The 16,641-nt window shown below is 31.8% G+C and overlaps 1 protein-coding gene across 1 annotated transcript in view; it reads right to left on the bottom strand.

Annotated features, from left to right (window-relative positions):
- Positions 1–1,825: 1,825 nt before the first annotated feature.
- Positions 1,826–16,641, bottom strand: part of Cdc5 (cell division cycle protein 21) — a 29,339-nt gene continuing 14,523 nt past the window's right edge. Inside the window, exons 9-15 of the mRNA XM_076476644.1 lie at positions 15,151–15,299; positions 13,402–13,585; positions 11,430–11,752; positions 9,271–9,468; positions 8,408–8,491; positions 4,680–4,808; positions 1,826–2,164 (exon numbers count right to left, since the gene is read on the bottom strand). Coding sequence (XP_076332759.1) covers positions 2,048–2,164; positions 4,680–4,808; positions 8,408–8,491; positions 9,271–9,468; positions 11,430–11,752; positions 13,402–13,585; positions 15,151–15,299 — 1,184 coding nt within the window. The 3' untranslated portion in view covers positions 1,826–2,047. The remainder of the gene's footprint in view (positions 2,165–4,679; positions 4,809–8,407; positions 8,492–9,270; positions 9,469–11,429; positions 11,753–13,401; positions 13,586–15,150; positions 15,300–16,641) is intronic.

The raw sequence follows: 16,641 nt of genomic DNA, 5'->3' as shown, positions 1-16,641 counted from the left end.
AATCTTGAAAACTGGATCATAATACTTAAATAGAATTAAAAAGGCTTGTAACCCACAAAAAGCTAAAAAGATGATCAAGTTGGACAGTGTCACCATTGTCAATGACACCAGCCAACATCACGGGTAAACCCATAAAAAAGTATATGTCAAAAACGGTGCTGCGACTTAGAGTTGTAACAATGGTTATTGTGACTTGAGTGTCACTACAGATCACACATTGGTGGATCAGTAGCAGATAACAGAAAACAAGTCAAAAAACTGTGCCCAATATGTAACCTAACCAAAACAATTTCCTCCTTCCAATCCATACAGAGACACGATGGCCAGATAGCAACATTGGATGTCTTAAAAAACAGGGAGAATAAGGAGAGCATGTTGCATGGGTGTGACAAAAATAATGATATCTGAGTATAATAGCAAGATTGGATATTCAAATTTTCTATTATAGGTTGTTAACATCAGTAATATGGATATATAATTTAAGAAATACTTTAAATTATAAAAAAATGTTAGAAAGTAAAAATAAAAAAGGGAAATCATAGCACAATACACAGCCCATGACAAGATGTTCAAGACAGAAATTTATTGTAAGGTAAATTAAAAGATGGGCATAAGGACATTGAATATCCTCTACTTCTCACTCTTAAGAGGTAGGCAGATGTTCCATTCTTCAGCTTTGTAATGCCTCATTCAATCAAATCTGTACTATGATTCTTTGGTCTAAGCCTCAGCAAGAAAATCTCCACTGAAATAATTAGTCTATGAATCATTGAGATCAAGGCTTTGGCTCTGCATAAAATCCTATAAATCTTCATTTCAAATACGACATCTGCAAGTATCTGTACATGTGCAGCAATGTCTGTGATGTACTTTGACATCTCCAAGGCTACTACAAGTGTGTGTTGATGGTTATACTCTGGATATTCAAAATCCTTTTAATGACCAGTTAACAAATACATTAATGCTTTAACACAAAATTTATATAATGGACCTCCACAGTGTATAAGGCAGCTTGTTTGTTTTGGATTTTGCACAAACCTATACGAGAGCTATCTGCACTAGCCATCCCTAATTTAGCAGTGTAAGACTAGATGGAAGACTAGTTATAACCTCCCACCGCCAACTCTTGGGTGACTTTTTTAATCAATGAACAATGGAATTGGCTGTGACATTATAATGCCCCCATGACTGAAAGGACGAGCATATTTGGTGTGATGGGGATTCAATCCCACAACTCTAGGATTTAGAGTTGTGCACCTTAACCACCTGGCCATGCCAGGCCAGTATAAGGCAGCTCGCAGTATTTAATATTAAACATATGAAGGACTTGAGCCTTCTGTAATATTTGAATGTAACTAACTTACCTTGAAAATTAATAAAATTTCAATAATCAGCAGTCAATTTAATACTTCTGTAATTATATATTTTGGCACATCTATTTATCAAAATAAAATTCCACTACTTGGTTTTAAATATTCCACAGTCAAATTGCTCTGTAGGTTTCAATTACCTTTCTTTTCTAGTAACTTCTTCATATTCAATACTTAACAACTCACATTACAAAGTTAACTTGAAAGTAATCATAAAAGACTTCTATGTTCTCTTCAATAGCAATCTTTAATAACAGAAAATCACTTGGAATATGACATGGGAATAATTAACAGTCTTTTTAACATATAAAAATTAAAGTAATAACCAGTATCTAATAATAATAATTGGTAACTATATGTTATCTAAATGCTTAAATGAAGGATTCATTTTTTTAAAGATAAAAAAATTATATCTTACTTAAGTACAGGAAACATGATAGAATAATGATATCTTATTTCACATCACAAAGAATGTTTTTTATTTGATACTGAATTACATCTGAACAAACACATTAAACAACAATTACATCGAAGGTTTTAAGTAACTCTTTCATTCCGATAGCCACCTCAGCTTTCCCTCTTTTATTTATATGATTTTAGCACAATTTAATACAGGTACAGTTTTATTTTCAAAGTCACTTTATAAACCACACAGCAGGTTTGTATGAGCAGCCCCGTTACATTCTGTGATCCTGTTCTGCCAGTAGATAATCCCTTTCCTTTAGAAGATCTTCATAGCGCTTCTGCAAGCTCTTCTCTCTCGCCACTTGCCTGTTGACATCTTCAGTCAACGACTATAATTTAAAACAATAAAAAAGTGATTAAATAACACTGTCAGACAACACTTTAATATTAATGAGATTAGAATTTCCCCTCTGAAGGTAAGAGACTGGGATTTCTCTTCTGAAGGTAAGAATATATGAAAAGTTGTAAATGTAGCTGTTTCAAAAATTAAAGTAAAACAATCCCAGAAAGAATCTGTCATGGAATGTACTAATTTTTTTGAATATACAAAATTATTAAAATCAAATCTATTCAAATATTTGGATACTTTATATTCTAAGTCAATCTAAGAGAAGGAAGGAATGTCATTTCTAGATCTACTCACATATTTCAACAACCAATGTTCCAATGAGGTCATTATTGGATAAATCTTCAATCTATGGCATCACATGGACAAATAAGTTATTTTATCACATAGGCTGAATATCTAGCAAGTGTAATTAAACACTGGTTATTTGTAAGAAAAATAGAATTTCTGAGAAAATACACAAGCTTTAGGATAATTTAATTACATGGAAAGAAGGTCTACTGCATAGGAAAAAGTATTTAAACATCACTTGTCAATTATGCAACCTAATCAGCATTCTGACCACAGCTAGAAGCTGACTGCAAAATACCTCATTCACATACTACAATATATTCATGTTAAGTTATGGAAGGAATTTAAAATCTTTGATAAGCCATGAAAATTGAATGAACAGAAGAATTAGAATGAATTAATGCATGCAGTCACTTCTTCACTATATGCAATGCTGAAAACTACTCAATAAAGTGTACAAAATGCATGGTTTTCACTTATTTGGCTAATATTCTACTAGTGCATGGTCAATAGGAAGTATATTTAGACTTAATCAATATGCCAAAGTTCCTTTCTGGGATACAAATTATTCTCATATTGTTCTTGTTATGACTGATATTTTTTCTAATTTTTACCTTTCATTGCAGGTATCGCTTAAATGATAAATTTGCCTGTGATCCTTCTTGTCTATTTCTTTTCAATTTCTTTGTTGTAAGGCTGGCATCACGTTATGGAACAATTTCCATCTTGCTATAAAATGTTTATTCTCAAAAGCACATTGAAATTGCTCCATAATGTGATGCTAGCCTTACAACAAAGAAATTGAAAAGAAATAGATAAGAAATATCACAGGCAAATTTATCATTTAATGAATCGGTTGACTATCAGTAGACAAGAAATATCACAGGCAAATTTATCATTTAATGAATCGGTTGACTATCAGTAGACAAGAAATATCACAGGCAAATTTATCATTTAATGAATCGGTTGACTATCAGTATGATTTCTAATTATTTAATATTTCATTCAGTGTTACAAAAGCTTTCGAGTCTAGATTGAATATAGAAGCAAGAGTACAAATACTTCAATGACTATGATGTTGACAGTGTCATTGTTTAACCAAACTCATATCAGAATTGAAATTGTTTAATTTTACTGTCATAATCTAGGGTTAAAAACTGGAATTATTCCATAAATATAGAAATGGTTGGCATCACTGGATTAAGTGACATAATAAAATTCTTGAATCACACTTATTTAAATAGAATAATATAATTTTTGTTAGTTTTCTTACTGGTAACACTTCACAACTGTAAATAAATCTTTATATAATACAAAAAAAACTTCCAAAAACAGAATGGCACGAAACAAAAAATTCAGTTAAAATATGTAGAATACTCTAGAAAAACTTCTAATAATAATAAATTACTCTTGAAAATGAAATAATACAGAGAAACAGTAGTACGATTTGTTATGTTTTGGATAATATAACTATGGAAATAAAGTTTTTAAACCCCAAAGCACTAAAATTTAACTAAAAAGAAATCTGAAAACATAAAAATCAAAAGGAGGTTTCAGTTAATGGTGTCTCAAATCCAAGGTTTGATTATCTTTCCTGAAATTGCAATACTTTGTAAATTAAGAAAGATAATTCAGTAAATGAAAAGAAATTGCAAATAAAAGTTACACAAGTCGGTAAAGAAAGTGATGCAAACATCCCATCCTGATTTACATTATACACCTAGAAGTAAGGCTGTTACAATTATTACATGGAAGCTCTGCAGACAGACTCTGCTTAACTGATATAGGCTTAGTAACTTCTTATGATTGTTTTTTCTTACCACTGCCTAAAAGCTTTCACAAACTTTGACATTTTATTAAATAAGAAATTATTTGTGCTGTGTATTTATGCTCTTTCTACTTTTTGGAAGTTTTTCAGTACTTCCAGCAAAATTATATGTAATTCTGTTGATAATACACTTTTAAATAGTCTTAATGCTGTGGCATTTACAAAAAAGAAAAATCAAAACAATTGTTAAATTAACAAAAGTACAAAATATTATTAGTCAAAGATAAAACAATACAATATCTAAGCTTGGCTACACTTTCAATGAATCTGGTAATCAGTGAAATCAAACATTTGGTGCTGTATCATTACTTGGAAGAAAAAACTTTCATGAAGTTACATTTACTTTATTACTACAATTAAATTTCCAATGACCACTTACCTCTACACGCTTGGGTACAGCCAGTGATTCGTGTTCTTTTAAAGATTCAAATGTCTTCAGTTCAAGAAAGGTTTGCTCAACTTGTTCTATAACATCTTGAACCTGTTTAATAAGCGCTTGAGCTCGTGACTGAAAATAGAAATGTTGATGACAGTAACTTACACAGATGAAATAAATAACACGTTTTTTAAGATTAGAAAATAAAACTATATACATTGCAGAACAAGATTATTACTTTATGCCCAAGTACACCAGCAAGTCACGTACATAAGTTACTCTTACAGAAAACAGGCTACCGCTTTCCTGACACATTAACTCAATTTCTCTTTCTCAAGATTATTACTTTATGCCCAAGTACACCAGCAAGTCACGTACATAAGTTACTCTTACAGAAAACAGTTTACCGCTTTCCTGACACATTAATTTAATTCCTATCGTACTGACACATTAACATGTCTACATAACTGATCACTGATTCAAAATTACAATAGATTAAATATCATTCAAAAGAGCATATGCTATAAAACTTTTTTTAATGAAATAATGGAAATAGATATTTTATCCATGGTAGGAACAGCAAAGAGATCTGTGATTGAAATGCTTTTTAATTCTTTAACTACAAATGCCTATACTTCTGTATGGTGTGAAAATGTAATAAACACATATGCACATATTCAGAGATACCAACCATTATGATCTTGGTATATACATTACGACTATACACTCATACAGACAAATATTACAACTTGTTGCAACTCCCAAATTATTATATATTATATAGGCCTATACAATAAAGTGATAAATTGTTCCCCCAGGGCTTGAAAGGGGTGAAAAGAAACTTTCTAGTGAGATACAAATAAATTTTGATAATAAATAAAAGACATAGTCCAAATGGCTACTTGCGATAATCATGTTTGTGCTTGAAATAATAAAAAATAAAAAATGTTTGTATCTCTGACGTCGACCAATAGTTTGAGTGCGGTGCTTCTCCGTACTGGGTATATGGGGAAATCCATAGTTACATCATTAGTGCTTGTCAGCCAATCAGCGCTCGCATAGATGGGTATTTCTTGTTTTCTAAGCAGCATAGAAACACCAATGCAATTGTTCACAAGATGGAAAAAAAGAATCCTCGTTCACCAGATTGTCTTGTTTCTGGGAAATCTAAAAGGACTAAAACTGTGAATCAAATATTTAGGTAAGAGTATAGTGGAAAATATCCGGTCATTGCATCAAAAGTCAGTGCCAGTCATGCGTTTTGTACAGTTTGTCACATCGATTTTTCTGTGGTGCATGGCGGGATAAACAATTGTTCCAGACATACAAAATCGGCATCTCACCAACAAAACAAAAAGTTGAGGCAAAGACAAAAATGATGCAGATAACGACATTTATGAATAAGAATTCAGAATATGAAAAAGAATTTCAAAATAATTTTTTAAATTTATTTATTAAGTACACAAAACACAGTCATAAATGAGAAATCTATAGCAGTAATAAATAATAATAGTTATAATAATAATATAATAATAAACAGCTTAGAGACATTGGTTGCAGCCTGGTAGCTGCAAATAATAAAGGGCTCTGTTTACAATCATTATGCTCAGTCATTTGAAATAGTTGGCATCTCTGCACATTTACACTTCAGTATGGTGTGAAACTGTAATGAACAGACCCATTCATGATGACAAGAAATCCACTTGAAGTAAAAATGTATTCTCAAGATGGCTGGAACGGGTATTAGAACTTTAATTAAAATAAAGTACAGAACAATAAATGTTTTGACCTTCTTAGAATTTACTGTAGTATATGGATGAGATATATTACAACCAGCTCCTAGATGTGGTCAGAATACTGAGTAGGTTGCCTAATCAACAAGTTGTTGTTCCATACTATATCTTAATTAAAATTTTAATATTTGTACCAACCGTCTTGAGAAAACAGACACATTTAAGTTTCGGGTATCGTGTGAATCTGTAATAAACATGCACACATGCCAACATTTCGATGTGGCTTGTGTGGTGTGAAACTATGTTTGTTCATTGGTTTTTCTAACACTGTAAACTAGAATATCATTCAGATGTGTGAGCAGTTGTTTGTGAAAATACAGGTAATTAACCTGGAAGAAACTTACTATTTAATTTGTTCTTATACATTTTATACAGAAGGACCCAAAAATCATGAGAGTTTGGTTTGTTTTGAATTCTGCGCAAAGCTTCATTAGAGCTATCTGCATTAGCCATCCCTAATTTAGCAGTGTAAGACTAGAGGGAAGGCAGCTAGTCATCACCACCCACTGCCAACTCTTGTGCTACTATTTTAACAACAAATAGTGGGATTGACTGTCACATTATAATACCCCCATGGCTGAAAGGGCAAGCATGTTTGGTGTGACAGAGATTCAAACCCATGACCCTCGGATTACGAGTTGAGCACCTTAATCACCTGACCATGCCGGGCCTAAAGCAATAGGGAAAAAACATTGTATAACATCTAATTATCCACAAGTATCTGTGAAGAGTTTCGCACTGAACTAATCACTGTGACACAAACCACAGAATATGGTAGCCTTGCAAATTTTAACTAAACTAAGGGTAAATAAAAATTAACATTTTTTAGAGGATATCCATGAACACTGAAATTACAAAACTTTTGTTTTTTGGGGTATACAAGAATATTACAATTAAATTCCCTGAGCAAATTTAAGTACCATATTTTTCAGCATATAATACACACCCATATTTTTAAGGCTATCTTCAGGGCAAAAATTATTGTTCACAGTTATCATTTATTCGTTTGTCCAACAACTTTTAATTTAAGTTAAGGAAAGGTCCCCCTAATGGAACACTGTTCTATAACCATTTCCCATAATAACCCATTTTCTTCAGCCTATGAGAGAAAGAAAACAAGCACAGGGAAGTGTAAAGGCCAATTGTGCTAGTTTCTAGTCCTAGCTGTACAAGGTTCAGTATGCCTAGGGTGGCATAAAAACTTTTACCTTCAGTGTATAGGACACAGGGAGGTTTTGAAACCCCTTTTTTGGGAATAAAAGTGCATTAATGGGAGGGGCATTTCTTTACATAGGAGAGAGAATAAAGCAGTAAATAGGAATGAGTAAAAATCAAGCAGTGACCTACTGGGTAGTAAAACATAAAAAGCAGTGCACACAGTTACATGTTAACCAAATGCATATGCAATTTTGACCTTAGAAAATATTAGTTTATATAAAGGTTTTGCTACATATTTGCAAGAAACATTTTTTTTCAGTCTTATTTAAGTAAAAATAAATACAATTTCATATATTTTATAAAAAAAATGGTTAATAAAGTTTTAATATCCTATATTAATATCAAGTGTACTGAACATTTAACTGTAACAACTTTATATTTCTGGAGAGATGAAACAAGTTAAAAATACAACAGTGATAATATATTAATAAGAAATCCTTGCAGTCATCTCAAGATTTAAACATATTGTTCTCTTAAAGTTTTATGATATAACATCACATTCAAATACTTTAAGTCTGAACCTGACCAGACAAGCTTTGCATCTATTATTAATAAACAACTATAATATACAAAAATAACACATTAATGAGCATGCTTACACTTCACCAATTTCTGATAAACATTTTAATTATGCAGATTATGAACAAATATAGAACTGTCACCTAAGAAAAACAGCCCATTCATGAACATACTCATACATGATATTAGTTTAACAAGTACCTGATAACCTCCAGTTAAGATTCTTAGCTTTTTTTCCATTTTGGCTGCTCTTTTAGCTTCCTTTGTCATATGGCCTCTATTAAGCTGAAACATGTTGAAACAAGAAAAACATTAAAAACAGCTGAAGGCAGACTTTTGTTAATACACAAATATACCACAAACATTATATCAACTGTGTGATACTGCAGTCCAAGGTTTAAGCATGTACACATCCAAAATTTTGTTCCAAAACTGAATGCCTTTACATACAAGTCACATTATAATGCCCCTATGGCTGAAAGGGCATGCATATTTGGTGTGGAGGAGATTCGAGTCCTCAGATTACAAGTACAGTGCCCTAATTACCTGGCCATGCCGGGCTTCTTGTAAGTAATGACCAGTATACTTTTCATGTACTAAAATTGTGAATTTCAATGATTATTTTATGAGTCAGTACTAATTGATTAACTAAATACAGTTCACTCACTGAAGCACAATGTTTCCATACCCTTGGTAGGCAGAGTACAGATAGCCCACTGTTCAGCTCTGTTCTTAATTACAAACACAAAACCACAGTGTTATTAGATTTTATATTTGGTTTGTTTTGAATTTCACACAAAGCTACATGAGGGCTATCTGTGCTAGCTGTCCCTAATTTAGCAGTGTAAGACAAGAGGAAAGGCAACTAGTCATCAACACCCACTGCCAACTCTTGGGCTACTCTTTTACCAATGAATAGTTGGTTTGATCGTCATATTCTAATGCCCCTATGGCTGAAAGGGCAAGCATATTTGGTGTGGCAGGGATTCAAACCCTCAAATCACCTGGCCATGCCAGGCTGTTTGTAAAGATTAACTAAAACAACTTATCTACTTTCAACTGACCTCCAATCTCTTCTCCAATGACTCAATTCTATCTTTTTTACTGGCCAGATTGGCACGAGTGTATCTGTTCTGAGAAGGGAGAAAGAGCACCTGCCCAAGACATTCTTCCCACACTTGGGTGTAAGCATCTAAGCTGAGATCTCCATGACCCATACCTTTCTTAACTACATCCATTTCCTCAACCAACTTGGCTCGAGCCTAAACAAAAGAATATTAAAAAAAAGGTATATTGTGAACAAATATACATCAAAGTACAACTTCTAATATGTTACTACAAGAAAATAATAATGTCAACTTCTGATTTATAAAATTAATCTTTTTAAGGTTTTAATTATTTCCATATATATCCTTATTGTTTTGTCAAAAGAATATGATTTCGTAAGCTAGAGTCTTCTAATGTACAAGTATTATACCACATGTACTTTTTTAAAGTGGAAGGCAGCAAGGAACCACACATGAATGGCTGAAAAATATGACAACTTAAGTGTATATGTGATGCTTTTTGTTGACCATTTGATGTGATTTCTGTCCTCCATCAGTACAGACACTTTTCAATTTTATAACAAAAAAAGTAAGACTTAAACCTCCACAGTAACTCAATCATTGCATCAAACTTTATGAAGTCTTGGTTTAAAATTACATAAAGTTTTGTTTCACTTTCATGCATCACATTTTTGAAAGCTGCAGTACTTGTATCACTTCTTGTTCTGATACTTTCTCAGTTGTCTCTTTTAGAAAATTAATCATATCAGAAAAATGTACAAAGCACAATGTACATTTCCCAGTAAATATTGTTTTGTTCATACAAAGCCTGAAAACTGCTTCTAATGGAAAAAGTCTGGAAGTTTCCACAAAAGTATACCTACAAATGTTTGGTTTTTGGCTCCCATTTATGGGTGACTCAACAACTTAATTTTGAACCAATTACATGTACTTAACACCTTCAAAACTGTAGTTCTTATGATGTTAGGCAAAGCCATTTTTATACTTTATGTGTCATGAACTATTAGGGTAAAAACAAATTTCAATATTTTTCTACTCATATTAATAATATATTTGATTTAATGTAACAGGGTAGAGAAAATGTGATTTAGTTATTAGACTGATAGACAATGAAATTTTTCACTGCAAATAACATTTTTTTGGGTAGTTTCGAGCCTTGTCTAAGGTATCATTTAGTAACTTTTGTAATAAGTTTTGTACAATTTGTTATGTCCACCGTGAGAAGAAAAAATTTAGGGGTAGCAGTGACATCTCTCTAATCTGGAAAATAGTTTCTATAGCTTCCAATCTAATCATAATAAAATTTGCAATCTAATGCTTATATTATATTTATGTTTTATTGAGCTCTTAATATATAGCTTCAAAAGCCATTAAAATAAATTTCTGGAAAATGTGTGTAAACACACATACATACATACATATATATAACCACAAATTTTCAAGCCATAAACAAAACACATTAACATGAAATATAATACGCACACATATAAAGAAAATTACTACTTAACAGGAGAGTAAATATGAATATCAAAGGAAAGGAATACATTAAAAACAGTGAATCCATCTGTGATGAAAGACATCTTAAGTGACATAACAGGTCCCCATAACACAAAAACTTCAGTAAAGACTCAACATAAGTTAAAAAGATCTTCAGGGTACAGGCTGTAATGTGGGATTTAAAATGTGTCCTGGGTTCTGGAGATGACTACAGAAGTAGGATCCATACTGTGGTGGGGATAAACCATCTGCCAGTCTTATCCTCTGTTTGTCAGTCTCGTATGTTGAAGAAAATAAAATCATCAAAAAGTAACAACAATAATCAAGAAAATTCATCACAAAGAATGCAAGTTAGGAAAGCAAGATGTGGGTGATGAAACCCAAAACATCCACAGCTATATTACCTTTCTCTGCTTATAGATAGTTGTGGAAAGGTAAGTGCTCACCAAAGTAATAAAACAGGGATGATGTGGTAAGAATCAATAATCAAATAATTCAATAAATGTTGGACTCTAAAGGGAAGAGATTTTATTTAAAAAAAAAAAAACAAAGAAAGTTTACTAAATTATATTGGCACCCACCTTAATCAGTAACTACTTTTCAAGTTAAAGTATACCATTATCTCTATAGCTACTTAAATGTAACAAAATCACACTTACAGCCTCAAGCTCTTCTTCTGGCATTTTTTCATATGGATGTTTTTCTAAGAAAGCAAGATGCTGGGCTTGGTTCAGAACAGAAGAGTGGGGCTGCTTTGGTTTCTTGCTGCCAGGTGTAATTCCAATCTGTTGTGATGTGGGGTTCTGTACAGCATCATAGTGTAACATAATTAACATTTCTTGTTTAATGAGTTCTTCAGCCTTCTGAAGGGCTGTAAGAGGAGGGTCTGAATTTAATGGCCGCAAGATAGAGGAGTTCACTTCAAGAGGCCTGGGTAAGTTTCGTTGCACAGACTGGGACTGACGTTTTCTTTCAGCATCCACTACAGTACCAAAGAACTAACTTAAACTTCATATACAAATGTGAGATCTAAATGTGCAACTTAATCCCAAAGTGAATGAACTTTATGGTGTATATGTTTGAATCACTATTGAGTTGCATTCACTATGAACAAGTGAAAAAAAAATGGTCTTTACAAACTTGCAAAATGTTTTATGGAAAAACAATTTTTCACTTTCAAAAGATCCAAAAATTATTTGTCTTATTATGATAACTCAAGCTGTTCTCAAAAGGTTTTTTGACCTCCATCATTAAATTAATCTATTAACCCAATTACTTCAATTTACACAAATAACTGAATATGGGCATAAGTAGGGCAAACAAATCTCTCAAATATCAGTTCATTCTGAAAGCAACGGAACAAATTTTATTTACTTACTACACAATAAATAAATTTTTCTCAAATTATAGAATTAGGGAAAACAGTTTATAAAATCTTTACCAGAATGGTGTTGATTGTACAAAACTTTAACTCACACTTTAATGTTTCCTTGTTTAATTGATTTTAATCACCATAAAGCTTTCTTTTGGTTAGCTTGTGCTCATTCAATCTTAAAGAAAGTAAAAAATCTAGTTTAAAATGTACTAAAATACAGTCACAAAGATTTTTCATACATACAGAAATATTATTTGTCAACCCTTTCATGACAGGTCAGAGATCAAAGGACATAGAGATAATTGTTTGATTTACTTCTTTATTTATTGTTCTATATGATAAGAAAAATAAGTTTATTAACTTATTTTTAAATAGTAACAATCTATATACATATATAATGTATAATAATTGAAATGTGGTTGTATTTTAAAAATTACTAATTCATTACAACACACCCAAGACAGACTCACATTGTAAACACAAAAGATCAGTTTTCTATTATTAGATTCAGTAACATGAGTGCATGTGCATCACGTCAATGCAAGTTATGTAATGTTAGCCAGGCATAACTGGAAGGTCAATATAATAAAAATATATAACATTATGAGACTTAAACAACTTAAGACTAAACATTTGAATTTTTGTGTTATAATTTGTAGTCATTCAAGAATGAAAAATAGCATAGTTTATATTTATTTACTCATATTTCTTATGATGGTAAGGAGGTCAGATAAACTGACAGACCCTACATAGTTAGGGTAGACAAAACAACAGACAAAATATAGTCTTACTGAAAATGAATGTTTGAAATGTATTTAGAAAGTTTTAGAGATTATATAAATAAGATATGAGATTTTTAGGATAAAAATAGTTGTTTAATCATAACATGAAAATCACTTTGCACATGGACTATTAATGAAACAGACTCTATTTTCACAAATAAATCTTTAGTAAAAATACTTCATTAAAATCTGATATTTTGTGTACAAAAAACTTGCAATCTTCACTAAAAGTCTTCAAATTTTGTGAAGATACAAAGACTCTATCAAAACTTACATAAATACTTAACATGTGCAAATGTGTATACGAATTTGTGTATATTATACCAAATTGTTGCAAAAGGGTTGATGCCAATGAAACAAATTAATACAATATTCAAAGCATCTCTACAACAATGTAGAAATTATTCCAATGATTGGATGTATTGTCATTTAGAACATACAATGGTTGACGTAATCATACAACTTTTAACTTACTCTGGGCTTGTCTTTCTGCTTCTTTCTTGGCATCAATATCAGCCTGGTCTTCTATGAAGCCACGCTCATCCATTCCATCCTCTTGCCACTGTTGTTGCTCATCCTCTGGTACGACAATTTCATAATCATTTCTTGGAGTTGGAAGGCAAGATAAAGCTTTCCTCAGTTGATCTCTGCTTTCTTTCTATGAAATCAAAGGACATATGTCTTTAATAAAACGACCATCATAGAGGCTAGGTAGAATTCACTCAATCATGATTTCACTCATCGTTTGGTAAATGTGGAAATTTTTGTATCAGGAAAACATACAACATCTTATGAAATTTTTATACCAAGATCTGGTTGATTGTGTCATTTATAAATAAAAATGTAATAGAATATTGACAATGTTTTCTGCAATATGGTACAAGTCTTTAAATTCCTTGCTCAAAAAACTATACACACAGTTGTCAACAGCCTGTCATAACCTCTACCAATAATGCATTTTGCTCAATCCAGAGCTCTTCTTGCCAGCTAGGATTCAACATATACAGCAGTGATTGGAACACTATTTGTTCCAATATTCCATTACACTAATGGAATACATAAAAATTGTAGTTAAAAATGTAAGTCTAGCATTAATGTATTTTACAAGTATAATTACAATCATGACTTGCTAGCCTGTAAAAGGCATTCAGTCACACCACAACAGTTCTTGCTGTAACAAATGACATGTATAAATAGTGTTTGAACTACTAATGCATGTACCCTAATCAGTGTGAATAGCTTTGAACTGAACAGAAATACATCACCGGCAATGGATATGACAAATGTAGTTTGGTTGGAATACAATTAACATACGCTTGTTAAATTCTTCAAAATCCACAAGTGACTAAATACAAAATTTAGTATTTAAAACTACAATAAGTGTAATATTAATGTTTTATAGTAAGTATAATTTTAATAGTGTTTCATACTATCACGCTTCATATATGACCTAGTTTTTTTTTCTTTACTTTTCACTTAAACAACAACAACAACTTTCACTCAGAATCTTCAACATACAGCAGGACCTGAAAAGCTAACATGCTTACCAAACATTACAAGTTTAAACAATAAAGTCAAAAAAGGAATAATAGCAAATTTAAAAAGCCAATACAACAGTGTTTTTGCTTAGATTGAGAGTTTCTAACCACACATATAAGATTTATAACTAAATGTTTGTTTTATTTTTAACCTATCTTCAACAGAAAGAAAAAAACATTACTATATCCATAAACTCTGCACTCAGCCAGCTGAGCTCATGTATTAATATTATTAGGATTAAGTTTCCTTACTTTAAAACTTTACTTTTGGCTGACAAACTGTTAACATACCTGATACTGATTAGTAGACTATACATCATCAAAACCTAAATTGTTAACACACTTGATACTGTTTAGTAGACTGTACATCACCAAAACCTAAACTATTAACATACCTGATACTGTTTAACAGACTATGCAAAACCTAAACTATTAACATACTTGATACTGTTAGCAGACTGTGCATCATCAAAACCTAAACTATTAACATACCTGATACTGTTTAACAGACTATACAAAACCTAAACTATTAACATACTTGATACTGTTAGCAGACTGTGCATAATCAGAACCTAAACTATTAACATGCCTGATACTGTTTAACAGACTACACAAAATCTAAACTACTAATATACTTGATACTGTTTAGCAGACTGCATCATCAAAACCTAAACTATTAAAATACCTGATACTGTTTAGCAGACTGTGCATCATCAAAACCTAAACTGTCTTCAGGATTTATACTGAGTTTATCACGGAGAGGAGTTCCACTTGGTGTCTGTGATTGTCCGTGAGTCGCGCTACCTGGGGTTGTACTACTAAATGGTGTATTTCCTGTCAAACAAAGAAGTTTTCAGTAGGTCTATTAATTTTAATTGCAAGAATAGTCAGGCACATTACTTTCTTATGTTATTTTTCCTTAAGGTAGTTTAGAAAAATGAGTCCATACTATTTCAGTTGCTTAACTAACACAGAATGAGTGGAATCTTGGGAAAAAAAAACCCTTTAAAAAAAGAAAATAGAAAATAAATTTTCAGCCAGTCACTAAGGTTTGCACAAATAGGTTAACAACCTTTAATATTAGATGCAAGGTAGATGAACAAGGAAAAAATAATACTAGCTCAATCATTACTACAAACAATGAAAGCAAAAGAAAAACTGACTGTAAAGGTTATCTACTAATATGAAAATATGTAAAGTTATTGAAAAGAAATCAAAGAAACAAAAGAAAATTACACTTCTTTGTGATAGAAGTTTCATTGACAAGAAAGTTGAAATATAAATCTACAGTACTCTCTACTGTTGGTTTAACACAAATGATGAAGCTTTATAATGCAGCTAAAAACCTGGAACAATAAATACATGACTACCTAACTCAAACATTAAGTCCTAAAGTTTAAACACCCAGAAAAATTTTGTTGTTTCTTTTTTTGTAGATTTCCAGTTTAATATGAATTTCTCCAATTTCAAACTATTTGTGAATACTGTCAAAGTTCTGGAAGTATCCCATAATGTGTTTAAATAAAACAAAATTAATAGTTAACTATGAGATAAAAAATAAATAAATAAATGGTGTTCACATTTCAGTAGTTAGGTTGCCTTCATCCTGACGCATGGTTAGCTCTAGTGAAACAATGATGTTGTTTATGTATTTATTTTATATCCAATCTTCTTGGACCCAACAAACTGATGAGAATAAAATTCCAGAAGAACTGGCACAGTTCTCTCTACTCTGTTGTGGAGACCAACCAAAATCTGATAGTCTTAAGTTCTGAAATCTGAGGATCTGCAGTAGACAGAAAACCTACTTAATGTATAATCCTAGCTGAAGGATCTACAGTGTGCATGTATCTTGGATCCACAATTAAGATTTATCACACACCCAGAAATTCTTGGAGCTGAGTCCCTACAGATGTATACAGTAGTCACTGACACTACTGGCAGTGTTACAACTAAGCAGAAAAACTATTAGATACAGACAGAATTTATTTTAGGTATTAATGGACTGAGGGGCTGATGTTGAGACTCTCAAACAAGAGCAGAACTATGACCTCCTGCAGGAGAGGATGAAAGTCAAAGCAATAGAAATGAACATAAAAGCCAACAACAGAACCAATGTTCATGCTAACAGTGGTTTAAGTATGTCATCAATAGATTTGGTAACTATGAGAGCCTT

The sequence above is a fragment of the Tachypleus tridentatus genome, chromosome 13, assembly GCF_004210375.1.
Source record: "Tachypleus tridentatus isolate NWPU-2018 chromosome 13, ASM421037v1, whole genome shotgun sequence".
Taxonomy (NCBI): Eukaryota; Metazoa; Arthropoda; class Merostomata; order Xiphosura; family Limulidae; genus Tachypleus; species Tachypleus tridentatus.
Note: the sequence above shows the minus strand (reverse complement) of the source record. Positions and strands in the feature narration are given on the sequence as shown.